The 25,323-nt window shown below is 38.5% G+C and overlaps 1 protein-coding gene across 1 annotated transcript in view; it reads left to right on the top strand.

Annotated features, from left to right (window-relative positions):
* The window catches only part of CNTNAP2 (contactin associated protein 2), a 1,011,078-nt gene that overhangs the window by 948,824 nt on the left and 36,931 nt on the right, over positions 1–25,323 (top strand). Inside the window, exon 21 of the mRNA XM_054274302.1 lies at positions 6,437–6,530. Within this exon, the coding sequence (XP_054130277.1) occupies positions 6,437–6,530 (94 nt within the window). The remainder of the gene's footprint in view (positions 1–6,436; positions 6,531–25,323) is intronic.

The raw sequence follows: 25,323 nt of genomic DNA, 5'->3' as shown, positions 1-25,323 counted from the left end.
GAGCGGTTGTGGAAGAGATAAGGAAAACTGCCCACTTAACTAACAGAAGACAACTGCCATACAGATGGCAAATAGAATACAATTTGCTTGGCAATCCAGGAGAAACCATAACTCCTTTCACTCATCAGGACATGGACATCCTGTGTCTCTCTTATTGGAAAAACATGGGGAAACTGTGGGAAAAACATCATCCATACATCCCCATCTGGGGGTAGCATTGCTCCCTGTGGTTTCCCTGTAGCTGCTGCACAAAGGCAGAGGGAGATGACAAAGAATATATCTTTTAAAAAGTTTTACTCTCTCTGCATCAGCTGAGATAGTTTCAAACTTAGAGGTCTTTTGGAAGAATATTCCTCTTTACTTTCTGCTTTGTAAAACCCCTCCATAGGAGAGAAGCTCTTTCACACATCCATCCTTCTCATTTCCTTTAAGCAGAGGTTGTGTTGCTGGATTCAGAGTCATGTTTCAACTGCCTTATCCCAAATTTGCCCCTGTCTAGGCCACAAATCGTGGTAAAACCCAGAAGTGGAATGTCTCCCTCACCCTACAACCCCATTTTCCTGGGAAATAAAGCTAAGGCCATTCAGGTCAGAAGGGAGAATGGTGCAGTCTGGTATTTCCTGAGTCTGCATATCAGAGCAGAGCAAAGGTCTGCAGGGTGTATCAGCAGGCTTATCCACCTCACAAATGTGTTACTTACATTGGCTATGCTGAAAATAGTTCCTTCTTCTATAATGTATTTTTAGTGATAAGAGTGTGTGTGTGTCTGCCTTGGCCTGTGTGGTTGCTGGTTTTATATAATTTTATTGGAATTAAAGAAACAAGGAAAGAACAAAGAAATCATTAAGTAATCCCACAGTCCAGGACAAAGCTAAAAAAGTCAAAACCTACCATGAAATAGGCGATTTCCATTGTGTGGAAGCACATACTGGACAAATTAATGTCCTGTGAAAGTCATCTTTAGGTACCTGAGGTAGATCTCTTTAATTTTAATGACTTGGCATTATATTACTTGCTATTGCTTCTGTTAACATTTATTGTAATTCATCTACTAAAGAGAGCAATAAAAAGTCAACAGATATGTGAAAGAAGCACCAGAGAATCATTTTAGTTGAAGGAGCCAGACTAAATAGTGTGCTTTTCCTTATCAGTGCTCTGTTACATTTGAGTTATGTTTCTACATTTCCATTTAAATTTTATCCAAAATTTTGTGGATTTTTAGAGGAAGGCAAATTATCCCTGGCATTATTTAGCAGAGCAACAGCAGCTTTCAGGTATATATATAAGCTTTCTGCACATAAAGGATTCAAGTTTTGAATCAGAAAAAAGAACTTTTTTTTTCTTTCTGCAATGTATCTATGTTTTTTCCATGTCTGTATCACTTTAATCACATTTTTAATATAAATCCCTGCAAAAAAAGAAACTTTATCATAAAATACTGTATTTTTGACCTTTATTTAAAAAAAAACAACTGCTAAAGGTTAAATCAGTCCATTACACCAGCAAAACATATTTTTAGGAGTGGTTCCTAAAAGAGCATTTACTATACCTCTGTAAAAATTTCATCTGCAGAGCTCAAAGCACAGTGCCAGCCTTTAGTTTGCCTTACATCACACCAGTGAAGTGTGTGCCTCCTCCTGTGTTCCAGATGAGCAGTGAGGCTGCAGGTCTGTGACAGTCCAAGGCAGTAAAAAATGCAGGTTTATGGTCCTGCCTGTTTCTCTGGATCCACTCCTCATTTACAGTCCATGGCTTGTCCCTGCTCGGGCTCAGATCTGATCTGCACTAACCTGGGTCAAGGACCTGACCCATCAGAATCGGATCAGCGGAGCACCAGTGCCACACTGAGGAGGGAGCTGAACTGCACTGAGAGTGGCCACGATCAGCCTGAGCAATTACACAGTCCCCACTCCAATCTGCTCCTTTCCTCTTGTACTAGAGAAAAAAAAAATAAAATCAAACATCAACATATTAAAAAATGGTAAGTTTTTTTCCTAACCTTTTAGCAGGTGAATAATCATCAATATCACACCAATAAAAAGAATGTCATAATGTCTCCCATTTGATTTTCATAATCAACTTTCTTCTTTCTCATACACTGCTATCATACTTGTGAGGAGCTCCATCCGAACACCTGCATACTGCCTTGTTATTTTCTTGGGGTCACATGCCAAGTCTGTTCTAGCTTTGTAGGCATTTTTGAGTAGGAACATTTTTATTATGTATTATTATAGAACTTAGCACAAAAAGCCCTTGTTCAGGACTAGAGAAGTTGATAACACAAGTGATAAATCATCATAATCATGCAGAAGAGAAATAACTACACTGATCCTGATGGTAACATCCCCTTCTTTACCCTGCTATTGCTGAACTCAACAGCAGAGCTGCATTGACATCAGATGATATGAGATTAAGCCTTACAGCACTATTATTCCATCTGATTTTGACAATTTTTTTATAAAATTTGTCCAGCATAAAGAAAGGCCTTAACTTTACAGCAGTACACAGGCTGGGTTGACAATGATTCAGATGTGTTTGTGTTTATACCCTTTTTTTCCCCCAAGACTACTAAGGTGATGCAGACATTACGTTTGCCCTTAGATTGATATCTCTGGTAATCTCAGAACTCCCATCAAGATTAGTTTTATTATCTAAGTGAACAGTAATTTAAAAGAAATAGCATTTTATTGAACTTCTGCTTAAATCCAGACAACTTCAGAAAAAGGCAGTCTGCCTTGGTGTGACGTGACTTGAGAGCTGAAACTGCAAATTCCTCAGAAACTGCCACCCACTTTCATCTCTGTTACACTCAAAGCCACACTGAATGTTTATATGAAGCTCAAATGAAATTACTGAGTTTTTTTAAAAAAAGTAGCTGTAATGAAAAATCTTAAATATAATTTTTAAACGGTAATTTAATACAAAATCATAACATCAACATCTGTGTATACAGAGATTCTATTTAATTTTCATTAATTAAGGAAATCAAATTATCATTCAAATATCATTTGACACTAGTAATTCCTTTTCATTATGTGTTTTCTATTAGATTGGCAGGCTAGTATTTCATGCAAAGGCTGTAGGCTGCTCCGTTCCAGCTGCTTACACTGGAGCCCCCACTGGATGGCAGTCACATGCAGCTTTGGAAAGAATTGAGCATCATGCCTGAACACACAGACCTCTAAAGAAACCCTAGGCCGAGTGTCTCTAAAATAAAAAATGGTTTCTTTTATCAGGTAATTCTAGTTTAGTACAAAGGTGTGCAATAAAAGCAAGTGGACAGAAATCTCCCCATTCCCTCAGCCACTGTTCCCTAGACCCACTGTCTTGTGGTGCATCATTTCATTCCAGGTGCCAGGATTAGAGAAAGGCACTGCTCAAAGCTGTGGAAAGCAATGCAGGTGTCCCCTGACAAGAGATGCCAGAGCTGGCAGCAGAGCAGGAGCTGGCTCTACCACTGATCAGAAATGTTTGCCCCAGAAAACTGGTATCAACAGCTTTTAAATAGAGATTTATTTTAACTAGGAATCAGAGCAATCCAAAACTTCAAACAGTCATTAAAACAATCCACAGTTGAACCCACTGGGATATCTTTTCTTGACTTCAACGAGATGTGAAAAATGTATGTGAGTGGCTAGATTCAGGATTTTATGCAGTATAAGAAATCTGTTTAAACAAGTAAACCTCAACAGCAAAGTGTCTGTTCCTGTTAGAGCCTGCAGTGTAACACATCATTACTCTCATTGTTGCAATCCCTTTTGCCTCTGTACCGGGATGGATCCCTTAGGACTTCAGCTCTGCTATGTTGAAGTCTCAAGGGAAGGTGAGGTCACTGGAAGGATTTTGGGTTTTTTTTTTAAACGTTGCTGCTAACAAACCTATTCCAAGATGGGGAAATAGAGGGCCTTTCCAAATCCTGAACACTACCTGGACGCAAAGGGAGCCTTATCACACCACAGCTGGCAGGATTTGATATTCTGTAATGTCCATGTAAATGGTCACAGTGGTTCATCATGAAAACTGACTTTTCAATTTAATGCATATCCTGCAGACACAACCCATGTACACAGGTAGAGGCTGCCTCCACATCTGGCAGGGATGACTTTTTTATTGCTTGTTACTACTCATCTGTTACTCTGACATTGGACACATGGCTGCTGCTTTAGGACATCCAGCATACAACTATAAGTTCATTATAGACATAGATTGATATCTAACTCATTCATATTTTATCTGATTAATGATAGTCTGATCAACCCCACAGCCTAGAGTCCAGATCACAAAAAAAAGAAATATTTTAAAATTGCTCCAGACATTCTGAAAAAGAAAGAACCCAAATGTTTATGATACTGACAGATACCAGCATAAGGAGTAGCATGCCAAATTATTTTATCAGAGTAACTTCAGCATATTTTAAGTCATTAATAAAGGGAAAACCTAGAAAATTAGTCCTGTATAGTATTGGAAAAAATTCCACTGCAGGCAAAGTTACATGAGGTTAACCTCTTGAGATATAAAAGGATGGAGAATCAGGGTTTTGTGGATTAGTTTTCACCAATCTTTACCTGATACACCTCTCTAAAGTCTACACTTTTCATTTAATCACCTTAAGGGTAAATACCATGACAGATCTAAGCCATTTCTATTTTCATCCTGAAAAGACAAGAGAATTTTTTTTCACCTGATATGCCTGCAGTTCCCATTGAAAATGCATCTGGAACTTGCAATGTTGGACGCTGTGAATTTCCCTTCCATCAGGAAAACCAATACCAAACACTCAAGCGGAGTCTCTATTTAGTAGGGCCTGAGGTTGCTTGAGGTTGGGATTTGTTTACTGTTTTAACCCTTTGTATTCACTTGACTACACTTTTTCCAAAATAACTCTTTTCAATTTGAATTTATATAATTCTAATTTCAGGTAAAATATGTATTTCTGCTCTTTATTAAAAATCTAAGAAAAACTGTTCACAATACTCTGAACAAACTGAAGCTCCTTATTTTCTGAGTAAGAAGATGGAACGTCCATGTATTTTCCATGTATTTATCTCAAAATAATCAGTGTACATACAAGTTATGATCAATTAAAAACAATTTCTGAACTTTAAGACTTAGTAAACCTCTCTTGCCATCTGCAGAGATTTTTTTCCTGTGTCCTATGTATATACACATTTCTTCTTGGGGTTTTATGGGGAATTATAAGAAAGACAGGACTCCTCCTATTGTTAGAGTTTTCTGAGATGGTTGCCTCTGCAGATTCATGACCCCAGCAGGCTTTACAACTCCCTGAGCTCATGGTGTTCCAGGGTACCAGGGGATTCAGCCCTTCAGTTCTGTGCTACCTGCCACTCACTTTTAACCACTGAACTGAGCATTTGCAGTATCATTAAAACAAAGTAATCCACTATACTTACACTTTGAAATTAGAAATATGGCAAAAAGATATGTGAATATATTGCATGCCCCATAGAGTTGCCATTTCCTGAGAATTACTTTTGCAGTCTATTATACCCTGCAAAGTCTTAAATCACATATATGAGTTTCTATCCTGTTTTGTGCCAAGGCAAGGCCAGAATGAAATAAACTATCAGTGCTCTGTCCTCTTTAAGCCTGTGTAATAAACATGTAAATCTGAGAAAATAAATAACAACAATAAAGATAAAAATTCATTCCAATTACCTTTATGAAATGTGAAATCAAAACTCCACTGAGCTATATTAAACTATGTTAATAGCACTATTACCAAGCTTAGGCAATTCATTTTATTACTCTCTTTCTTCACATTTTTCTGTTAAATAGCTAAAATCCAGGGGGAAATATGCTAATGTGATGTGATTGCTGTGCCATATTGGGGACAATATGCATTTCCTATAGATTAAACTATTTAGCTAAGTTGATTACTCTTGAATTTATTTAGGTTCCAATAGGCGTCATCACAATCAGATCGAACAACATTCTCAACAAGAAAGTAATAAGCATGAATTGCAAAAAAAGAATGCCTGATTAATTTATGACTTTTCTGAGAGAAAAGAAAAATGCCCAACACCTGAATTAGTCTCAAATTCCCAGCTATGTAAATCTAGCTTCAGCAGCAACATAGGTCCCAAATGGAAATCTATTTCTATGGAAAGAAAAAGTTGTTTTATTATTGATGCTGTTGTTATATTTAGCAATTGAAGGGTGTGTAGGTAAAAATTGATGTGATTCTAGAAACCAGAACAAAAATATATTCAGTATAAGTATTCTCCAGGCCTTGGGAACTGTGGAGATGGCAGATATGGAAGGAAGGGTATTTACTATTGTTTTCCCTTTATGAAAATGAGAGTGTATTGGATAGTTATAAGAGATGGCATAAACTCCATAAAGTAGACCTGATTGATCAGAACTGTAATAAACAGATCAGTTCAAAATACTCATCATTTCTTTTCTCTTTCTCCAGCTTGATCACTATCCTCCAACAAGTTACAGCCTGCCAGCCACATCTGACATTCAGTTCAATTCCCCAAAGGCACTATTCCTAGGAAAAGTCATAGGTAAGATTTCATTTTGTACCCGGGACAATGATGTGTGTGTAGCAGGATGCTTGCTGGACACGTGGTGCAAGTGGTGATACTGGAGTTATGCCTAAAGGAGGGGTTATGTTCACCCTGTCACAGATGCTGATGAGCACACAAATAAATAATTTTCTGCCATGCATGGGGGGGAAAAAGGTACAAGCAACGAGACCCTTGTAACATTGTCTTTGTGAGGTTTCATTACCCTCTTGGTGTCAGGTGAAGGCAATCCAAGGAAATCACTGAGACCACTGCTCCTACCAGGAGACACTGAAGTTTTTTTTAATATTATCATTCACTGTGAAGTTATGGTGTGCCTTGTGTAATATCTTTGTCAGTGTAGACTGCCTTCTTATCCCAGAGCACCCTCTGGCAAACCACCATTCTCTCCCACTAACATCCACCAGCGAGGTCTTTTGGAGTCTGTAACACCTGCAGCAACACCCATCTGGACATTTTCTATCCCTTTTATGGATTCATGGTTATTTCAAGTGCAGCAGCTTCCTGGCCAGCTCCCCAGATGAACTCAAGGGGAAATAAAGATGCCTTGGCCTCACTTTTAGACCTTCCTTTGTTCCATTGCTTAATTTTTCTGCTACTGGCTTCTTACATGAAGTTCCAGGGTTACTCACTTCAAGAAGCAATTCCTCCCAACATTTACAGTTTGTAAGGAGGGCTTTTTCCCCTTTCCAGAGATAAAGGGAAATTGATATTATTTCCTCTAAGCACTTTACACACAGATATGGTTGCTTGAACTCAGTGAAGAGCTTAACCCAGAAAATTGCAAACTTTTCTTTGTTAAGTGGTTAGGGCATTGATCTGTGAACCCTTTGCACTGTTTTTTGAAGTGGTAAAGAAATTGACCACATAGCTAATGGGATTCTTTGTAGATACATTTTTCCATTTGTTTTGTTTTCAAAATTTAACATGCAGAACTTCCGTTAAATAGGAAATGAAAAGCCTTTAAAATGACCGTCTATCAGGAGAGCCATGAACTATTTTCTAGTACTTTCCAAGTCAGTTCTGTTGCTAGTACAAAAGTTGATGCAGTCTGATTTTGGACAGTCCCTGGAATCTCAGTACCTTACTGCATTTAACTTGGGCATCTGGACTGGAGCTGATGGTCGGATTTAATTTTTTAATAGCATGGGATTATATTAGCCCTTTGGGAATATGATATTATTTTGCTTCTTCCTCTCTGCTTGCTAATGTTTTTGCAGATAAGGCATTTTATTAAGAAGAAAAATGTATCACTACTAAAGAAACAAACAAGAAAACAAAAAAAAAATCCGTTTTTACTCTTTCTTCCAAAGAAAAATTGGACTTCACTGCAAAGAGATGGATTTCCTGGTGTAAAATGGTTGTGCAACTGACCATGTCTGTTTATGAGCTTTACTGTGCAGCTCTCAGAGTCATGTTGAACTCAGTTAAAAGGGTTACCCAAGTACAGCAGTTTGAAGGGCAAAGTAGACATAGAATTCAGTATCTTCAAAGGCCCTAGCTGTCACCTCACACTGACAATACATATTTTAGTGGTCTAGAGGGATTAGAACCAACAGAGGATCTGGATACATAGATCAAGTTGCAATTTGTGCCCATATGCAATTACATTCTCCAAATGGGCAATATGGGAGCAGCCTCCCATTTCATTGCTGCTCTGGCATCACTTGCATTCAGTTTCTGTTGCTCCCATACGATGCAATTCTTATTTGTCAGCAAAAATGAATGCAAGGCCCTACTTTTAAAGACAGATGAGTTTTTGAAGAGCACTCTGGAACAGTCTTACTGGGAAACTGGTCTTCTGTCTGTCTTATTTCCATTTTTATTGGTGTTATTTGCATAGCAGCAGCCGCTTCTGCACCAGATGTTCTTGCTGTGATAGAGAGTTCATCTGCTCCCCGTCAGAAATGATCCCTTGTCCAACACCTCCCACAATGCAACACATCTCTCTGCTCTAGGTGCTACAACAATATGGATGATTAATAATGTTATTTGTAAAATTGTAAGTGCTCAGAATATTTTCTGCAAAGCAGGAAGGTCACATCAGAGCAACAGCAAAATGCTTGAGTTGCAATCAGGGAGAACTTTTCTTCTTTAAGTTGAGATGTTTTCTGTTTCCTTGAAATACTGTTTTAAAAAATGCATTTGTTCACTGGCTTGAAAAATACTGATATAAAATAATTGTAGTCTTTTGGAAAACTGGAGGTAAAGGCACTTATATATATATATATAAGTATTATATATAATTATATTATATATAATTCTTACCCAGGTAAAATGGATTACGATTTGAGGTGGGAAATAAAGCTGAAACACACAACAAATGAAAAACCCTATTTTACGTGTGTGTGTAGCAACAAAAATAATAACACTAGAGAAATGTAGGATTTCACAAAAAATGAATGAAAGGTATTGTTAATTAACATTGTTAATGTTTCAAGGAAATTCTTTAATCTGTTATTTAGATGTATTTAGGCTTTGACGGCTGACCGACAAGGCGAGAGGGAAAACCAGGATTTCTGGATGATAAGCTATGAAGACGAAAAAGTGAAAATTAGACAATGTGACAGGCATCTACATTTTCATGTAGGCTGCAACTTGCAGCTCATTACTGCAGTAGGATAAAGCAGAGGTTTGATTTTTCCATTAACTGTAGAGGGTTTCAATGCAAAACTCAGCTTTGTCTTCACATCCTTTTTGGGAAACTACACCTGTATTCTCTTAGTCTGTACTTTATTGTTAAAATTGGAACATTTCTTTGGCATTTAATATGTATTTATAAGTCATTAGCTAGAGATAATTACACATGATTTTGTGAAAGTATCATTCTGGTGAACAGAAATAATTTGAGAGTTTGTCTAACAGGATATATGATTGAGCACAGACACACCAAGCTCAGACAAGAGTTACTCTTGAGAAAGTGGCAGAGAATAAAGGAAATGTGCTTCTTGTCATCATTTCCACCAACCACTCCAAATTAAATTGTCGCTTTTCAGAAATACTTAAATATCCACTTGGAAACAATTGACATAGTACAAGTCATCATCACACAGATAATCATTTTCAGAACTGACAGCTGTCCCTGCAGCTCACCTCTGTGGGCTCCATTTCTGTCTCTGCCTCAATCTAGTGCTCTTCAGGGACTTCTAGTAATGGTAGCCAAAAGGGAAATTTCAGGTTTCAGGTCAGTTTCAGGTCTGCCTTCCTTCTTACAAAAGCAGATGCCATCACTCTACAGCTAAAGAGAGGTCCTAGAAATCAACCCCAGGGCCTGGATTCTTTACACAAAAAGTAGTTGCCTTGAGAAGAAGTGGTAAAAGATCAATTTCTAGATGTGGTGGGGTTTTCCTAACGTTAATGCAAAGATTATTTTATTGTAACTGGATTGGACTTACTGGGTTTTTTTACTGGTGTTTGTGGTGAAAATTAAAATTGGTGAAGAGATATTTCTCTGGATTCATTGTGACATTCAGCAACTTGGACTGATGGGAGGTAAGACCAGCTTACATCTAGCCAAGTACGTAGTTTCAAATGTGCAAAGGAGAGAACACAGAAATACTTCACAAAAAGGAGGAGATAAATGATATTTCTTCATGGCTTAGGTACAGTATAGAAAGAAGAACTGCTTTTTGTCTTGCATGACATCTGTCTGCCAATAAATACTGAATAATAGGAGGCAAAAGTTCAGAATGCTTTGAATTTCCAGCAGTGAACAATGGCATTTATTCCAAGAGGAAAGCATTCTTCATTCCTAGATAAGATACTTTATTTCCTATAGAAAAAGCTTGGCAGTTTGGTGCTTCATTACTTGCAGCTGAAAAACGCCAATGACCTACAATGTAATTCATCCTACCAAAACTATCACACACTTTCAAAACCAGCTTCTGATCTCCATGTTTCCACACAACTGCAGAGTATCATCACTTAGAAGGTTTGTTTTGTGTCAAAGAATGAATATTTTCTCTCTTTAAGAGCATTTGCCATTATAAAAAAGGGGTCATTGATAGCCTTGATAAAAAAAAATTATGTAGGATAAAGGCATATTCATATTTGGTGCTCAGTTTGGGTATGCTTTTAGACACTGACATCATCTGATACGAAGTTATTGTTAATATTTATAAGATACCATTTTAGAATTAGATCTCTATATTGTAGGACACTTTTTGACACTTTAAGCTTTATATCATAGAAAATAGTGCAGAGCTGTAAATAGATCATGAATAATCTAAAAGCATTCTTCTGCTTCACATCTTTGGCATGTATCTACTACTGCTTCATGATCATAATGCAGTTAACACCTCATTATACATTTGAGGAGTGTGGCATTCAGAGCTGCACAGCTTGAGCTCTGCTGCTCTCCTTCATTTTGCAGTGCCGGGAGACACTCTGAGAGCAGGGTAGCTCAGCCAACTTTCACTGATAATGAGAAAAAAACAGCTAGCATGCAGTAAATTCATCCACCAACTTACTTCAAAGTAACTGCCTGCTGCTTCATTTCTGAGCACCAGCATTAACATTCAGTACTGTAATCTCACTGAGGATGCTCCTTGTCGTATGGGGAGCCCTCCTGCTACAGCAGGTAGCAGTTGAATATTAAAGATGTACTTTCCCCTGCATGAGTTATGTATGAATTTTCATACAAAAATATAACATCTGGACAATTCCTCATCTCCTACGCCTCCTGTACAATGCTATCAGCCTGGCTGAAACACCTCTGGGATTAAATATTGCCTGTCTCTCTGATCTCAGATCTAGCTGTCCATACTCACTCTTTGAAGTGTTTCTGGTAAAGGTGGAAATGTTCCACAGCTCTTCTGGTCAAAACCTGATCAAAACAAAAGTAATTTTTCTTTTCTTTCAGACCTCTGATTTTGATCTATCTGTTTGTTCTCTAAGAAATCTTACCTACAAGCCATATTCAGAAAGGAACATTTCCATCTACAGGTCTCCCATCCAAGGGACATGATAAACATTTTGAATTGCCAGTTTGACCCCAATAACTTCTGAGGCAGAAATTAGGGTAGCTCAAGTGAATTTTATCATTTGAGAACCAAAATGAAGAAGAGAAGCCAAGAATATGCATTGATGCCATTTGGTATCCATGCAGCATCTTCTTTCCATTTTTCAGAATATTGCAGGATTCATCTGCTGTAGCTCCAGAGAGGCAGAAGGTACACCCCAGACAAAGTGGATTAAATTGGATGTTTAGATAATCTCAGTTGTCATGACTATGGCCAGCTTTGCTCTTCTAAAATTTAGCTGGAGTCATTTCCTCCCACAAACTTCTCACTCTCACCCTTCAGGTGATTCTTCACCTCTCAGCCCCTCTCTCATGCTTTGTAGGGGCAGCTGCCTTTTCATTTCCTGTTGCACTATTCTCTATGAAAAAACTTCACTGATTCCCAATCTTCAAATCTTCCATGGGCATTCCACAGCTCCAGAAGGTCACCTTTTATTCTCATGGTCTTCTAGCACACATACCAGCCTCTATCAGGATGCAGGAGTCTCCTAAATTCCTAAATTCTAAAGTTGTTTCCCTTGTGCTTTAACATGTCACAGAAAATTGATTCATACAGATCACTCTACAGAATCCTGCTGAGAAAGTTATCCCATTCCTTTACAGTTCTTCCCAAAGCATTCATCTACTGGCTCTGAAAAATAAAAATTAAAAAAAAATAAAAAGAAAAAGGAAAAAATAAAAGGAGGTTGTAAGGCAATTTCATTTGGTTAAGGCCATTTTAAACAGAGTATTTGCACAAGCTTTATCTGACATTCAAAACAATGATAACACTATTTAAAAGCAATGGAATATAATGAAAACTTTAACTCCAGTAATTAGAGTGACCTTTTCCTAGCTTCTGTATTTTGTTAAGGTGGCATATCTTGGTTATACAACATTTCCCTACCCCAGGAAGGCAGGAATTACATTGCCTGTACTGTGTAATATCTAATTCTAATTTATTTCAAATGCAGCTGCTTTCAAGGCTCAAAGAAAGGAACTGAACATGACAGAGGCATCAATAAAAGCTGCCACTGGCCCCATAAAATTCTAATGGCATAGATAGCAAAATCGAAGAGCTCAGAGCACCTTCAAGGCTTGTAAATCACTTTTTTAAAAAAAGTGTTACACAGTCTGAAAAAGCCCAAGGTATTCCTGAAGCTGAAAGTATAGCATCTTATAATTTTCCTCCAAGTATATTCAAAGGAAAAATCTAAAATTAGACTAGAACTGCCCAAAGATTACAGACAGAACTGACCAAAAAAATGTCTTTACTAAGCCAAGGCACAAGTCTTAACATTTTATATTACTTTACCTAGCTTGGGCAACCTCTGTCTATAGTTCCAGATATAAAACATTCAAAAATAATGTGAAAATGCACTGATGATGTGATCAGAAATAGTTACAGAAATAGCATTCGGGCCATATTATTTTGGCTGAGGGCGCAGATTATATACATGTCCTTCCTTGTAGGAACAGCTACAGAAATTATATCTAATTCAAAACTCACTCATTGTTTGACAATTGAAAAAAAGCTCAGGATTTATCTGACACTTGTTTCACTTAGGGAAAAATCACAACAAAACAACACACAGCCTGACCAAAATATTGCAGAGGTTGTCAGACAGAAAGGGAGGTGACTCATGTCCCATGTTTTAGAAGATCACTGGGATCAAGTCCCTTTCCCTCAAGAGCTGTATTAGCTTTCCCTCCCACCATGGATAATTTGAAAGTGCCTCTGTCCTCCTCTGATCTGCAGTGGCTTCTTATACCAGAAACACCAGAGGTTTTCTATAACCTGGATAAAGTTTGCTCAGGTTGCTGGAGAACCAGGGAAGAGCAAGAGATGTGGGATTTTCTGGAGTACAAATTAGATAGGAATTTCATGGTGTGTGCTGCTGTGCCTTACGCCTGGACAGCTTTCATTCTCTCAGAGAAGCCTGGGCTTGTTTGTGTGGTTTTGAGCTGTCCAGCTTTTTAAGATGAAATTTATCTCTGTTCAAAGGCTCTACACAATCTTCACATTACTAAACTCTGCTTAAATAGACTGGATATAGACTGTAAAGTAAGTTTATATTGTGCTGCTGCTCTTTGCAAAAGAAAAAAACACCTGTTCTGCATTAGTATGTTCAAGACATAGTAAAATAAACATGTTCCTCAAACAATATTAAGTCATAAATAAAAGTGAAAATAAGAAAATCTTTCTTTAGGACCTTTATATAGAACTATAAATCCATAGACTAAATTATTCATGATGAATAATTTGTTTAATTCCCAATATCACAAAAAGAAAAGTAAGTATATAAACTACGGAAAGACACTTCAGCAATTTCCTGTTTAACCAGACCTTTGCCTGTAGGCTTTGCATTTCTTTTAAAATAAATGCTTTCACTGTTTAAATTACAGAGCCAAAATCTGGCTGATGTCTTAATTTCAAGTGTTTCTGCTCAGCAAATTTTAAAGCTATATATATACACTCTCTAAATAAGTCCTTTATGATAGGTACAATAATGCATTCTCCATCTGCATATTTCAGGGAACACTTAAAATACTATTAGTTGTCATGGAGAAGGAACTGATTTGGAAGACTGTGTGATTCCCAAAGGCTTCAGCTACATCCATGCTGTAAATAAAAATAGGCACTGTGGTTATATCAGTGATCTTGCTTTAAAACTTGCCAAGCCAATAGAATTGACACCACTCAGCAGGAACTGGTTGTTTGAAATTATTTTGTAAAATCTTTTCTTTGTTGTTGTTTTTGGGGGGGATTGTTTGTTTGTTTGTTTGCCTGGGGGCTTTTTGTTGGTTTTCTAGGGTTTGTTTTTTTTTTTAGTAGGTTGGGGTTTTTGGTGGGGGTGTGTCTTAGGGTATCTTGCAAAAATTATAGAAGTATCAAGAAAATTATGTTGTAAGTACTAAGATAGGATAGGATAGGATAGGATAGTGTAGTACAGTACTAGGGACAGCATTGGTTTTAAATAGCTTCCTGAATTAGATTCAGAGGTTTTTCACAGCAGACTCAATGTCACTAATGACTCCTTGTGCTGCAGCTTGGTTGTTTATTCTGATACTAAATCTTGCATAATAGTAGCAGTGTTATGTCATTGAAAATGACAGTCACTGATTCTTAGATTTATTTGCCATAATAAAACTGCATTTAATCTGTGGTACAGTGACTAGTTCATAACCCGCTCCTTTAAATTCAACAGGAATAAACTTGCATGTTTACAACTTTCTTTTTAGAGAAGCCTGTTTCCTCTCCCATAAATGTACACCACTACCTAGAAATCTCTCCTTTATGACTATATGAACTCACAAATCCACCTCAGTGACTCTCAGTTACTGTACCACCAGGGTTGCACCCCACTGGCAAAGGAAGCCATTGAGTAAGGTTACAGTCAGTCTCCCACCAAATATTTTCCTTTTGCTCTATCTGATAGCAAGATAATATATACTGGCACTGGTTTTATTACTCCTTCCTGCTTTCTGTCCTCTTAAGACTGTGTTCTGAGTTTTACCAGTCCTTCCTTCTTCTTTTTTTGGAGAGAGATTGTCGTCTGTCTCATTGTTACATGAAAATGCTTATTGATGAAGAAATAGTCTCCCGATCCTTCTGATCAGTTGCAGAATCCAAACTGTGTAAAGGCTGCACCATATTATAGACAGTTATCTCAAAAATGTCCAGGGAGAGAAATGAATTTGTGATCGAGCATCAGAAAAATTGAATTGTTTAAAATACTTCAGATAAAATGACTCCTCCCAAAAAAAAAAAAAACAAAAACAAAAAAAAACCTTTTTTCCTTTTAAAATATTTTGAAAATAATTTTTTGGGCTGGAGGTGATGAGACACCTCAGAAATACTGACATTGTAAGACATCCTCAAAGCAAAGTACTATTACAATTGCTAATGTAATTCATCAAGCTGTCAAATCTTTCTCAGCCAAATTTGATTTGATTTCAGTTTAGCACCTTGAAAGTATGTACCTTCTTCACCCAGTAAAAGCTCACTCAACATAACATTAGCATTTGTCAGTCTCCCTGGAGCAATGGCAACCTCTTGGTTTCCTTCTTCTGCTTTTACATGGGATTCTTTGCAAGACAGTCAATGACATGACTAATGAAGTTGGGAATGGCCTACTATTTCTTCTACTACTAATTTGACCAACACTTAAACATTTCCTTTACATTTTTCATAGGTAACATCTTAAGATTTCCACTAATATAAATGTAGACAAAATTAAGCATTTAATAAGCTAGTTGCCAAATCTGACTTTCTGGAATCACAGGATGAGAGTGAGAATTTATGAAGGCCATGCAAAGGCTAATGAGATCTCTGTAAGCCATCCTCTATATAAGAAAACAGCATATGGAGAAAAACCAACTTATGGAGAAAAGAGCATATGGAGAAAAAACAGCAGAGTATCAGTGGCTAAAACTGATCTGACTCTAGGAGTACAGAAACTTGGTGATTGCAAAAGCTACAGGAGAAAGAGAGGGACGAGAACTTCAAACACAGCTTCTCAAAGCATTTTACATTCCCTTAGGCAAACCCAAGCATTATCTTGCTCAGAGCAAAGGCACTGATGTTATTATATCAGAGGGTACAAGACCCTGCTGAGCTCCTAGGCCAGCATGAGAAGGCAGGATATTTAAGTGGTGTTGTAACATTATATCAGCTGGAGCAAAAGGATTTTTACACTGCCATCCTTTCCGGTACTTCCTTTACCTCGGGAAAGGAGCCGAGGCAGCAGCTCTCCACTAAGTGCCTGCAAGCTTGCAGGAACCCACAGATTTCTCTCCATTAATGCACACAGCATATCTTAATTGCTTAAGTCTGTTATCTTGACTTTGTAATAGTGTCCCCTCCAGGGATGAAGGAATGCCTGGCTGGCAGCTCAGTTTGCCCTGCATCTGGTTCCTGGGTGTTGTTTGTGGTATGCCACATCCTTTCTGCTGAGGGATGCACTGAAACCAGAGTATTAAATTTATGAAGGAATTTATGAAGGACTTTTTTTTTTTTCTGGAATTAGAATAACAGGCTGCACCCTGTCCTCATGCAGGAAAACAAATTAATGGGAAATATTAGAGTTGTGATGCATTTTCAATTTATTCTGTGGGGATCAGAGAGGGAATTGAGAACAGGGAGGAAGAGTGGGACATGATGAGCTTGACAAATTCCCATTTTGTTCTCCATCTGCCCTTTTTCTAGCTTCCCTCATCAGGAATTATCTATTAAGATGTTCACCACAGCATTCAGACATTCTATTCCCAATGTGATTCCCTTACCAACAGTGCTGCACACCCAGCTCTTTCTGCACTGGTTTTGTGGCTTTCCAATGGTGTGTATGGCATTTACACACCAAATTAATTTCTGTTACTTCCAAGCTGGCCATTTCCAGTCTTTCCTTAAGACTCACCTATTACTGGTTTGGGGTGGTTTTTTTGAAGAAATTTACTTTGTACATAATTCTCAAAATAATGTACTTAGTCAAAGTAAAAGCCATGTTAAACGCAAACAAAATCATAATATGGGGCAGAGAGGTATACAAGTTCCCCTGCATTTCTCTCCCAGTTCCCAGCCTGTTTTGAGCTTCTCCACTGCCCCATGTAAGGGCAACAGGCTGAGGACACCTCTTTTAACTAAAAATTGTGCTGTATTTCAATAATGTTTCAATTACGTTATCGATCTCCAAAATAAAAGAATTTAGGGAGCTCTGCTCATACACACATTTGTTATAGGCCTCTTGCCTAGCCCTATCTCTCTTCTGCTCCCACTCCCATCCTCTGACTCCCCTCACTGTTCTGCCTGGTTCCCTCTGGCTGCAGCTCACATCTAAGTTTGCAGCAGGCAGCTTTTTTCTCAGCAGTGCTCAGGTCAGGCTGCATCCTGTTGCTGCAGGTAGATTCAGCGTGCTCTGTCTCTGCTGCTCTGGAGCCAGCTCCTTCTCTCCTCTGCTCATCCACATTTCAATGGCCCTCAAGCTCCCAGGCACTCAGACCTGTGGTGTAGTGGCAAAGCTCTGCATGTCAGCTTTCTCCAGCATGACCAAATTGTGCCCCCTTCCTTCCTTCTTCCAGAGCACAAATGGAAATCATCAAACAATTCTATGTTTTGAAAAAGAAAATAGAAATTACTGTCAACTGGTTAGACAATTTTCTTTCTGCGAGACTTAAGAAGGTGGGGTGCCTTCTGAATTTCAAGTTCTTGTTGCAAATTTGGGTAAATGCCTCTGGAGGGGAGGGAAAAAAAAAAGAAGATCCAAAGCAACTAAGGAGTGGTATGGGAAAAGCTGTGAGAAACACAGACATAGGGAACAAAATGGTGGTGACAAATCAAGAATGTTGATAAACAAGAGAGAAGGCTGATGCCAGATGCAAATCAAATAGGGATGTCCTGCTTCTCTGGTGCCAGACTGGAGGAATAGACAGCTTGGAAAATGGCACTTGATCAGCTGCCCTTGGGAGCAGCTGTTTTTCTTGTTTTTCTTGTTTCTTTGAGTTTTTCTTACTTCTTGACCATGAGTCAAAGAAATGAGCATATATATCTTTACCTCACCCATCTGTTCCTTCTTAATTATCATGGATTGGCATCTGTTCCCTAACAAAGTCAGATCTCCTGTCAAAATGCACAACTGTCCTAGCTGAGCATGTGGCACTTTGGCTTCAGCCTGTGCTGGTTTCAGAGATCTCAAACAGAGAGCATCAAGTTTTGGGCTGGCTCATTTCCACCCTCTTGGACCTCCAGTCACAGTAATTTGGTGTCAGGGACAAAATGAGCAGCACACTGCTCTCCCTCTCCATATGCAAGAACGAGCTGATGAACAGGATTGTGTGATCAGTGACCTTGCTGTGACCTTTGCAGTTTGAGATGCTGACAGAAGGCCCCTGTCTGACCAGCAACCTCACTGCTTTGCTGTTTAACTGATTTACAAATACATCAGCCAAGCCTCTTACATTAAACACATCAACTAGCCACAGATTTCCTAAGACAAAAAGACAGGGTTGTCTACATCCTAAACTCCTGCAATCTCAATCCTGCCTTCATCTTTATTATCTGTATTGCTGCCTGAATCAAACTCTTCCTGTTAGTAACAAACTGAAGACAGGGAGAAATGAAATGAAATAAATATTCATTTATATCTTTACCAGTTTTCAGGTGGATTCATCCACAAAAATACCAAGTATTTTTTTCAAAGGATATTGGAGATTTCTTGTGCCATTATTCAGCTCCTCTTGCAGGGCTCGGTGCTGAGCATGCTTAAATACAGTCCACATATAGAGTTTCTGCAGATGTGTACCTACCAGCCTGGCAGCTGCTGAAAGACACAAATTGCATTTACAGGTAACCTATCACATTCCTTTTTTCCAGCTCTTCCTCTGACTCCCATCCACTCAGCCACTCAGCAGACACTCTGTGGGGGCTGTTCATCATTCAGAAACCCTGGACAACTCACCACTGTGCCTGTGTAATTAAACTCAGCTTTGCACAGGCCATGAGCTGGAACATGCTGTGGCTGCATGCACAGATGCACAGCTAAACGTTATGCCCAGCAAATTCAGCATATCCAGAATATTTCAGCCTCGCTGTACATCTGTTGATGTGTCAGACTAAGTGTTCTCTGTGCATTTCAATGCTGTCAGACGTGTGACTGTCACAAAGCTCTCTATTAGATAGGAACTACCAGCAGTATTTAAAGTGTTTCTTTTTGCCAGTTTCAGAAGAAGGGAAGTATGGGTGAAAAGAGAAGATTTTTAGGGCAAAATGATCATTTGTGGTTTGTTCTTTCCTCAGCTTGCATCAAACTGCTTCAATCTGTAATAGTGTATTGAGAAATGGAGAAATTCTATCATATTTTAGAGGATTTGGTGCTTCAACATAGAGATCATGATGAACAACACTAACATTTCCCAGTACAGAAACATGCCTAAGTTTTTGGAGTACCTGAGGCTTCTCAAAAAAGGCAATTTTTCCAGATCTCTGTGAAGAACTCTTGTGGTCTGTGACAGGTGTCTTGACAAGAACTGTTTTACCACCCCACCTCAGTCTACCAATCCACATCACCCAGGGGCATGAGCCAGCTACAATGCTGAAAGTCTCAAAGAAAAGTATTTGTCAAAAATAAAAGCCACCAGAAAAACAGTAGAGAGGAACTGGTAGATGTAACAATAGAATAAAGGATATAACTGATGTTAATATTTGGAATAAAACAGGAAAGAAGGGAAACAACTGAAATAAGAATAAAGAAGATATGAAAAAAGCAGTGGTGAAAAAGAAGGATAGGGAGAAAACACTGAAGAGATAGGTTGAAAAACCCATAATAGGTGGTGACTTGTATCACATAATCAGCATAAAATACTTGAATAGAAAGCCCCTGACGCATAGAATGCCAAACATTTAGTGAAACATCATAAGCTTTACTCCAGGTAAGTCATCAAATTCTACTTAAAATCTGCTCTGCTTAAGATGATTTAGCAAAAATCTCTGCACATCTTATGGAGAACTTTTTTTCTGTGAATCTTAGGGCTGGGATTTTTTCCTTCTAATATTAATTCTCTGGTGTTCTTCTCTTAGTCATACTGCAAATGATTTAGCACCTTGGAATAGCAAGGATTTAGCTTCTCTGCTCTAATGATTTAACATATGTGCATTTTGCTACTGAAAGTTACTTACCACTTTAAGATTAAAGTCTTAGAGTCTTAATATTAACATTAATCTTAATCTTAGAGGGATTGAGGTTTATAAGCTTGGTTTGGTTTTGGTTTTGTTTGGGTTTTTGGTTTTGTTTTGTTTTTTTTTTTTTGTATCAATATATAAGATAGAAATAATTTCAAGTACAGTGACACCAAGCAGAATGTAGAAAGAAATTTATTTCCTCCTAGAATGTGTGCCTTCTTCAGTATATTAGCATTGCATCTAATTCATCAATGCAAATACTATTTCTCATTTTCCAGTGAAATCTTATCCGAATATTCTTCCATTCCAGAGATTTTACAGTTCATGCATTTCTGTATGTATTAATTAAATATCTAATTTTCTAGTTGGGTCTCCAATTTGGATCTAATGTTTTTCCAGCTTAGTCAATATTACCCTTTTGACAGAAAAGAATAAATTCATTCCTTGGGGAAGGGAATACTGTCTTATATATTCATTATTTAAAAGAAAATCTTATTCTAATTATCTAATTTTCTTCTCATTGGTATCTCACAATAATCCTTTACCCCTTTTTACCCTCAGTGAATTGTTTTAAAATTGAAAGGGCATCAATAAAATCATAGAATGGACTGAGTTGGAAGAAACCTTAAAAATCCTGTTTCCATGCCATGAGCAAGGACACCTTCCACTAGACTACTCAAAAGTCCATCCAACCTGGTACACGGCCAGAGATGGAACATCCACAACTTCTCCAGACACCTGTTCCAGTGTCTCCCACCCTCATTGTAAAGGATTTCTTCCTGATATCTAGCCTTAAACCTATCCTATTTCAGTTTGAAGTAATTTCCCCTCGTTCTGTCACTAGAGCCCCATGTGAGAAGTCCCTCTCCAGCTCTCCTGTAGCTTCCTTTAGGTACTGGAATGCTGTTTTAAAGTCTTCCTGGAGCCTTCTCTTCTCCAGGCTCTTCTCAACCCCAGTTCTCTCAGCCTGTCTACATAGGAGATGTGCTCCAGCCCTCTGAGCACCTTCATGGCCCTCTCCTGGTCCATGTGCTTCTTAAGTCAGGGCTCCCAGGCACCTGGACACAGCACTCCAGGTGTGTACCACAGGTGTGAAGCAGAAGAGCAAAATCACATCCCTTGATCTGCTGGCCACGCTGCCTTTGATGGAACCCACCATGGGCCCACATCTCCAGCCTGTCAAAATCCCTCTGGAGAGCACCTTTTCGCTCCAGGAAAGGATGCTATCAGCATCCTTTGACCTACCAGCAGGTCAACAACACCACACACCCTGCTGTTGGCAAATTTACTGAGGGTGCGCTCAATCCCACTGTTCGTGTCACCGACAACTATGTTAAATGTTGCCAAGAAAAAAAACATAATCCAAGGAAGAAAAAAATCAGCAGGAAATACATCTCTTCATGACATGAAGTTGTGGCATTTCTATTCTTGTCAAGAGATTTCAGGCACTCCAAATGAAGTAGATTGCACTCTGTCTTCACATTGTTTCTTACCAATGAGAAATATTTGTATTCTATGAATTTTATTTGAAGAGTCAGGAAGGGGCTGGAATATTTGTACTTCACAGGTTGTCATTTTATTACCTGTCCCATTGTTTCTGCTTTTGGGCACTAGTTTAATTTTTTCTTCATCTGCTGTGTGTCTTTTTCTTTTGGTGAAATATCCATGGCAAAAGCTTTTTGTATTTGCACAATGCCCTGTGTTGCCATAGGAGAGCTGACCACCAGCCTGGTTTTGAGTCATGGCAAATGTTGTGCTTCAGTAAGGCTCTGAGACCTTGTATCGTGCTTTTTTGCAGCCTGATCAGTATTTGACATAAAAATGGAGACTGTTTCACAGTTTTAGGCCCCTACACATTCATCTGCTGCTTTTATTTCACCTTTTCCCTGCTGTACAACTGGAGCATGGCCCATGCAGAAGTCTAATCCAAACCTCCATGGTTGCAGCTCTGTTTTCCACATGCAAAGCCTTTTAATCAGGCTTTTTAGGGGGCTTTTGAAGGCTTCTTGAAATATCCACACAATCAGTCAGTCTCTGCCCTGATAAACGTGTTACAGAGACAGCATATGCTCAACAGGATGGAGACAGACAGTGCTGGAAACTCTGCTGGCAGGATCTGAAGGCAGTTGTGCAGCGCATTTGTAGTGTCAACTGGAATGATGTAGTGGAAAATAAACCAGCCTGCCAGTTTGGGATTTCAGATCCAGGGTTTTAGAAATGCTTCAAAATAGCACTGTGCCATCTGTCTGCACAAACCTGCAGGAGTAACAAGACCATGGCAGCAGCAGAATTCTGACTGACCAAAGAAACGTGCAGCCCATTTGGCCTGAGCTGTGGAGGCACCACAGCAGCTTTGCAAGCATCCTTCCATTCCAAATATGTTCTGCACTGTCAGTCTCAGGGATAAATTTTACCTAAATAGGATGTGAAATAGTTATTTTTAATGATTTCTTTGATTTAATAAAATTCTTGATTTTCTTTACTTCTAGTCAGGAGGAACATTTCATTTCTGTGCTTTTCAACATACTGCATAGACAGAGATCCCTTGAGGTCAGTTTTTCTGACTGAAGGCAGGAAAGGCATAAAGCAAACTCCTGGTTTACTGCCAAATATGTGTCTTTTTATGAACTATGCATATACATTATAGATACACTTTTGTTGGCTCTTTTATCTTCTATTTATAGAGGCAACCTGGTTTTCAGTTTTAAATGCTAAAATTCTTTTTAAGCAGAGTAGCAAAACTGTTTTGTAAGTTGCCTGAGCAGTGTGACCTCTGCAAACATGCTCCACTCCTTGGATAGATAATTAGGCATGTCTTGCCATCAGGAGGGGGAAACTTCTCAAGACTCAGCATTCTACTAAATGCTCAAAGCAAAAGGAACCAAGAAATTTACCTCTGATACACTGGTACAGCACAAAGGCCAAAAATAGCAAAAGAAATTCAGTGTCCTGATTTATCTTACCTCATGAAAATTATTGTCAGGCAAATAAAACAGGAAAGTGTGTGTATATGATGAGTATCATATTAGTCTGTTTTCTATAACAGATGATGGCTGCTGTTTTCCTTTTATCTCTTGAAAAATCTGTTCTCTGACGTACTAATACTTCATATGAGGGAAACTCAGAGTGCTTCTGAAGACAAAATTGCACTGATTGATTGTTCTAAATTCAGTGATTTGCAGAACAGCAAATGGAACAGGTGCTGCAGTGAAAAAACAAGCGGCTTCCTAGCAGGCAATGATGACAAGCTAACTTTCCATTCTTGCAGCAGATCTCTGGAAGTTCTTTTTGGGGAGTGATTATTGCCACTTGGATCATCATGTCCCAGTAATTAAGATCTTCATTTCCTTCTCTGGTATATTTTCCTTTCACATTTGCAGCATGCAGACAGTGACTACTAAAGTCATTGTTGTTTGGGTAAAATATATCCTAAACTTCATGGAATATTTCTTGTGTTTGCTTCAATTAATGGTTGTTATTTACAATGATATCTCACTGGATGATGAATAACACATCAACTTTTAGCCATGACAGTAATTCAGTTTTAAAGTTCTGATAAGTGCATGAAAAGAAAGCTCAAACCCAGATCTCTTATTTGTATATATTGAAAGTACATTGGAACTGTATTGTAAAGCTACTGGCCTAGCAAGGAGCCAGAAATTATAAAAGTCATACAATGAACTCATGGTAATTTGCAAATGTTTTACTTTGCTTATAAAGGAGCAAGTTATTTCTTATAGTTAGATGGTGCCAGGAAATTCTGCTAGACAGGGTAATCATATTTATTTCCCAAAATAAAGTGTGAACTCTGTAAGAGTGCCCAAGTGCATGGCTCACTCTAATCAATCGCTGACCATGAGTTCAAAAGGGCATTGGCTGAAGAGGTAATTTAAGTAATATGTGTAAAACCTGGCTTTAGCATTTCTATTCATAAACTTTGCAGTCAAGAATTAACTCCAGTGGCAGTCTACCTTTTGGGGAGACAAGGAATAATCTTGCTCCCAAATAATGCAAAAACTCAACCAGCTGCCCTAGGGCTGTACTCATTTGGGACCTTCACCAAAGACTATGTGCAATAAAAGCACTATCAATACAGTGACTACCAGGCTGCCAGTCCCCCCTGAGCCGAAGAATTGAAACTTTGGCAGAAATAACCAAGTGGAATGAATGCCCTGAGAACTGCAAAGTGAAATATACACAAAAGGCCTTCCCAGTCCTTTTGCTGGCACTAAGGACCTCCCTTCAGGAGGACAAAAGAATCATCTCCTTCACTTATGGCCTTGTCCTTCAACAACAAAATAGGTTTTATGCTTCTAGTGTTCTTTTCCTAACATACAGAGGAAGAGCAGGTGTTTCAACAGGAGTGACACGAACTCTTGCTACCATTGTTCCATAACGATTTGCATTTATCTGAGAGGGAATAGAAGAAGGAATGGAAGCACACTCCCCCTCTCTTGCAAACATAGAAAACTGCTGTTTTCACAGCCTCTGTGTCTGTTGTACCTTGGTCATTATGCCAACCTTCTTGTCCAGCTGTTTACTCTTGAAATAAGAAAAGAAGACTTGCGTTTTCCCTGTTTGCTGAACTTTAGGTTACAGTTTCTTCAGTGACTAACACACATAATCAAGTGAGATGTATCTTTCATGTTAAAGCCTGGCTTAATCTCTACAATTTAAAGCCAGGTTGGAGAGCAGGCTTGGAAGTAAGGTCATATGCACATTTTCCTTATCCAGCTCCAGATTTTAGTGATGAAGTTTTAAAAATGTGAAACAAAGTACTGGAAAGCCTCCAGTTAAAATGTTTTAGCTAAATCCTTTTAAGTGTTATTTAGAATGCCCACATGCTGTAGGTCAGAAAGCTTTTTTCATACTTTTTTCTGTACTATGAATTATGCCTTATCTGCTACCAAAACTGTCCTCAGTGTGCCAAGAGCAATATAGTTTGGCCACATGTATCAGTGTTCTCACATTCACCCCCTCGTCCACAAAATTAGCCTTCAACCTACAGTTCTTGTTTTTGGAACAAGCATGTGCTCAAAAATAAAAAAAATCTGTGACAATTTGCTCAAGATTTCCATGAGATTATAGCTTCCAAAAGG

Source organism: Melozone crissalis, unplaced genomic scaffold, assembly GCF_028551555.1.
Source record: "Melozone crissalis strain CALT ecotype California unplaced genomic scaffold, PUWL_Pcris_2 ptg000016l_1, whole genome shotgun sequence".
NCBI classification, from domain to species: domain Eukaryota; kingdom Metazoa; phylum Chordata; class Aves; order Passeriformes; family Passerellidae; genus Melozone; species Melozone crissalis.
This window is presented reverse-complemented; position numbering and strand designations above follow the sequence as displayed.